At 53.0% G+C, this 1,852-nt stretch overlaps 1 protein-coding gene across 1 annotated transcript; it reads left to right on the forward strand.

The window, feature by feature from the left end:
- Positions 1-576: 576 nt before the first annotated feature.
- Positions 577-1,701, forward strand: TM35_001931010 (60S ribosomal protein L4; the record flags this gene model as incomplete). The annotated part of the gene is made up of 1 exon (XM_029031993.1): positions 577-1,701. The coding sequence occupies one exon, from the start codon at positions 577-579 to the stop codon at positions 1,699-1,701; it is 1,125 nt and encodes a 374-aa protein (XP_028876714.1).
- Between the last annotated feature and the right edge of the window lie 151 nt (positions 1,702-1,852).

The raw sequence follows: 1,852 nt of genomic DNA on the forward strand, positions 1-1,852 counted from the left end.
TTTGGTTTCCCCTACTTGCTGCATAACCATGTTGTTTCTTCTTTACTGCTCTGTGCAACTGTGAGGGATATGTTGGCTTCCTTTTTTTTCGTTTGCGCTTGATCATTACGCATAGGCGTTTGATGTAGACGAAGGGTTTGTCATGGTGTTGCCGTTATGTATAGGCATACACACATATGCACACGCGCACTCAGAGCATAGAGTATACACATGGAAACCTATGCATTGAGGGGGCCGTTAATAAGCATAAAACGATGCCCCGACACGTGACGCGGTAGCTGAATGAATGGTGTTGCGCACTTTTGCTCGGAAATACATCTGGAATGATGACACCTGGTGCCCAACGGCAGGAACTCTGTTACAGGGTGATTCGGACGATGCGTTTTAGAGTGTCTCTCGGTTTTCGTACATGTTTTGAGTAAAGTTGCTACGTGTCTCCTCGACACACTTTCTGCTTCCATTTTCTTTCGTCTCCGGTGCAGTCCTTTTCTTTTTTATCTATCTATTCTTTCCCTTTCCCCTTCCCTTCTTTTATTTTATTTTCTTTTCAAAGGCCTCTTTTCGCTAAGACGCAACATGACTGCTCGTCCATCCGTGAGCGTGTACTCTGCAGCTGAGGACAAGGTGGTGGGCACCTGCCCACTCCCCGCCGTGTTCACGGCCCCCATTCGCAACGACATCGTCCAGTTCGTGCACACGAACATGGCGAAGAACTCACGCCAGGCGTACGCCGTAAACCGCCTCGCCGGTATGAACCACTCTGCGGAGTCGTGGGGTACTGGCCGCGCTGTTGCCCGTATTCCCCGTATTGGCGGTGGTGGTACAAGCACCTCAGGTGCTGGTGCTTTCGGTAACATGTGCCGTGGTGGCCGCATGTTCGCGCCCACAAAGATCTTCCGCCGCTGGCACCGCAAGATCAACCTGCACCAGAAGCGCTTCGCTGTGGTGTCTGCGTTGGCTGCCTCGTCGCTGCCATCGCTGGTGATGTCCCGCGGTCACAAGATCGAGAACGTGGCTGAGGTGCCACTGGTTGTGGAAGACTCCGTGCAGGGATACGAGAAGACAAAGGAGGCAATGGCTTTCCTCAAGGCAATCGGAGCTATTGATGACGTGAACCGCGTGAACGACTCTCGCGAGATCCGCGCTGGCCGCGGTAAGATGCGCAACCGCCGCTACGTGGCCCGCCGTGGCCCCATGCTGGTGATGCCAGACAACAAGGGAACTCGTGCGTTCCGCAACATCTTTGGTCTTGACCTTGCCAATGTGAATGCACTGAACCTGCTGCACCTTGCTCCTGGTGGCCACGTTGGTCGCTTCATCATCTGGACAAGGGGTGCGTTTGAGAAGCTCGACAGCATCTTTGGCACCTTTACGGAGGCTTCTGCAGTGAAGAAGGGCTTTGTGCTGCCTGCACCAATGCTGACGAACACTGATGTGACTCGTATCATGCAGTCTGAGGAGGTGCGTCGCGTGCTGAAGCCAAAGAAGCTGCAGCCAAAGAAGCCGAGCCGCTACACACAACCAAAGAACGGTATTCGCAACCGTCGCCTGCGTCTGCGTCTTAACCCCTTCCAGAAGAAGGAGACTGGAATGGCCAAGGGTCTGCGTAACAAGCAGAACCGCGACGCCCGTCGCAAGGCGAAGGCTGTGCGTGTGGTGAAGGCCAAGAAGAGCGCTGCCAAGAAAGCCAAGAAGCAGTGAGATCCAAGCGAAGGAGCGCCACACTAGCTGGTGTTGATTTCTTTTTTTTTTCTGCTTTTTAAATAAAATGTTTGGTTTCCCCTACTTGCTGCATAACCATGTTGTTTCTTCTTTACTGCTCTGTGCAACTGTGAGGGATATGTTGGCTTCC

The sequence above is a fragment of the Trypanosoma theileri genome (assembly GCF_002087225.1).
Source record: "Trypanosoma theileri isolate Edinburgh chromosome Unknown TM35_Tth_193_V1, whole genome shotgun sequence".
Classification (NCBI taxonomy): Eukaryota; Euglenozoa; class Kinetoplastea; order Trypanosomatida; family Trypanosomatidae; genus Trypanosoma; species Trypanosoma theileri.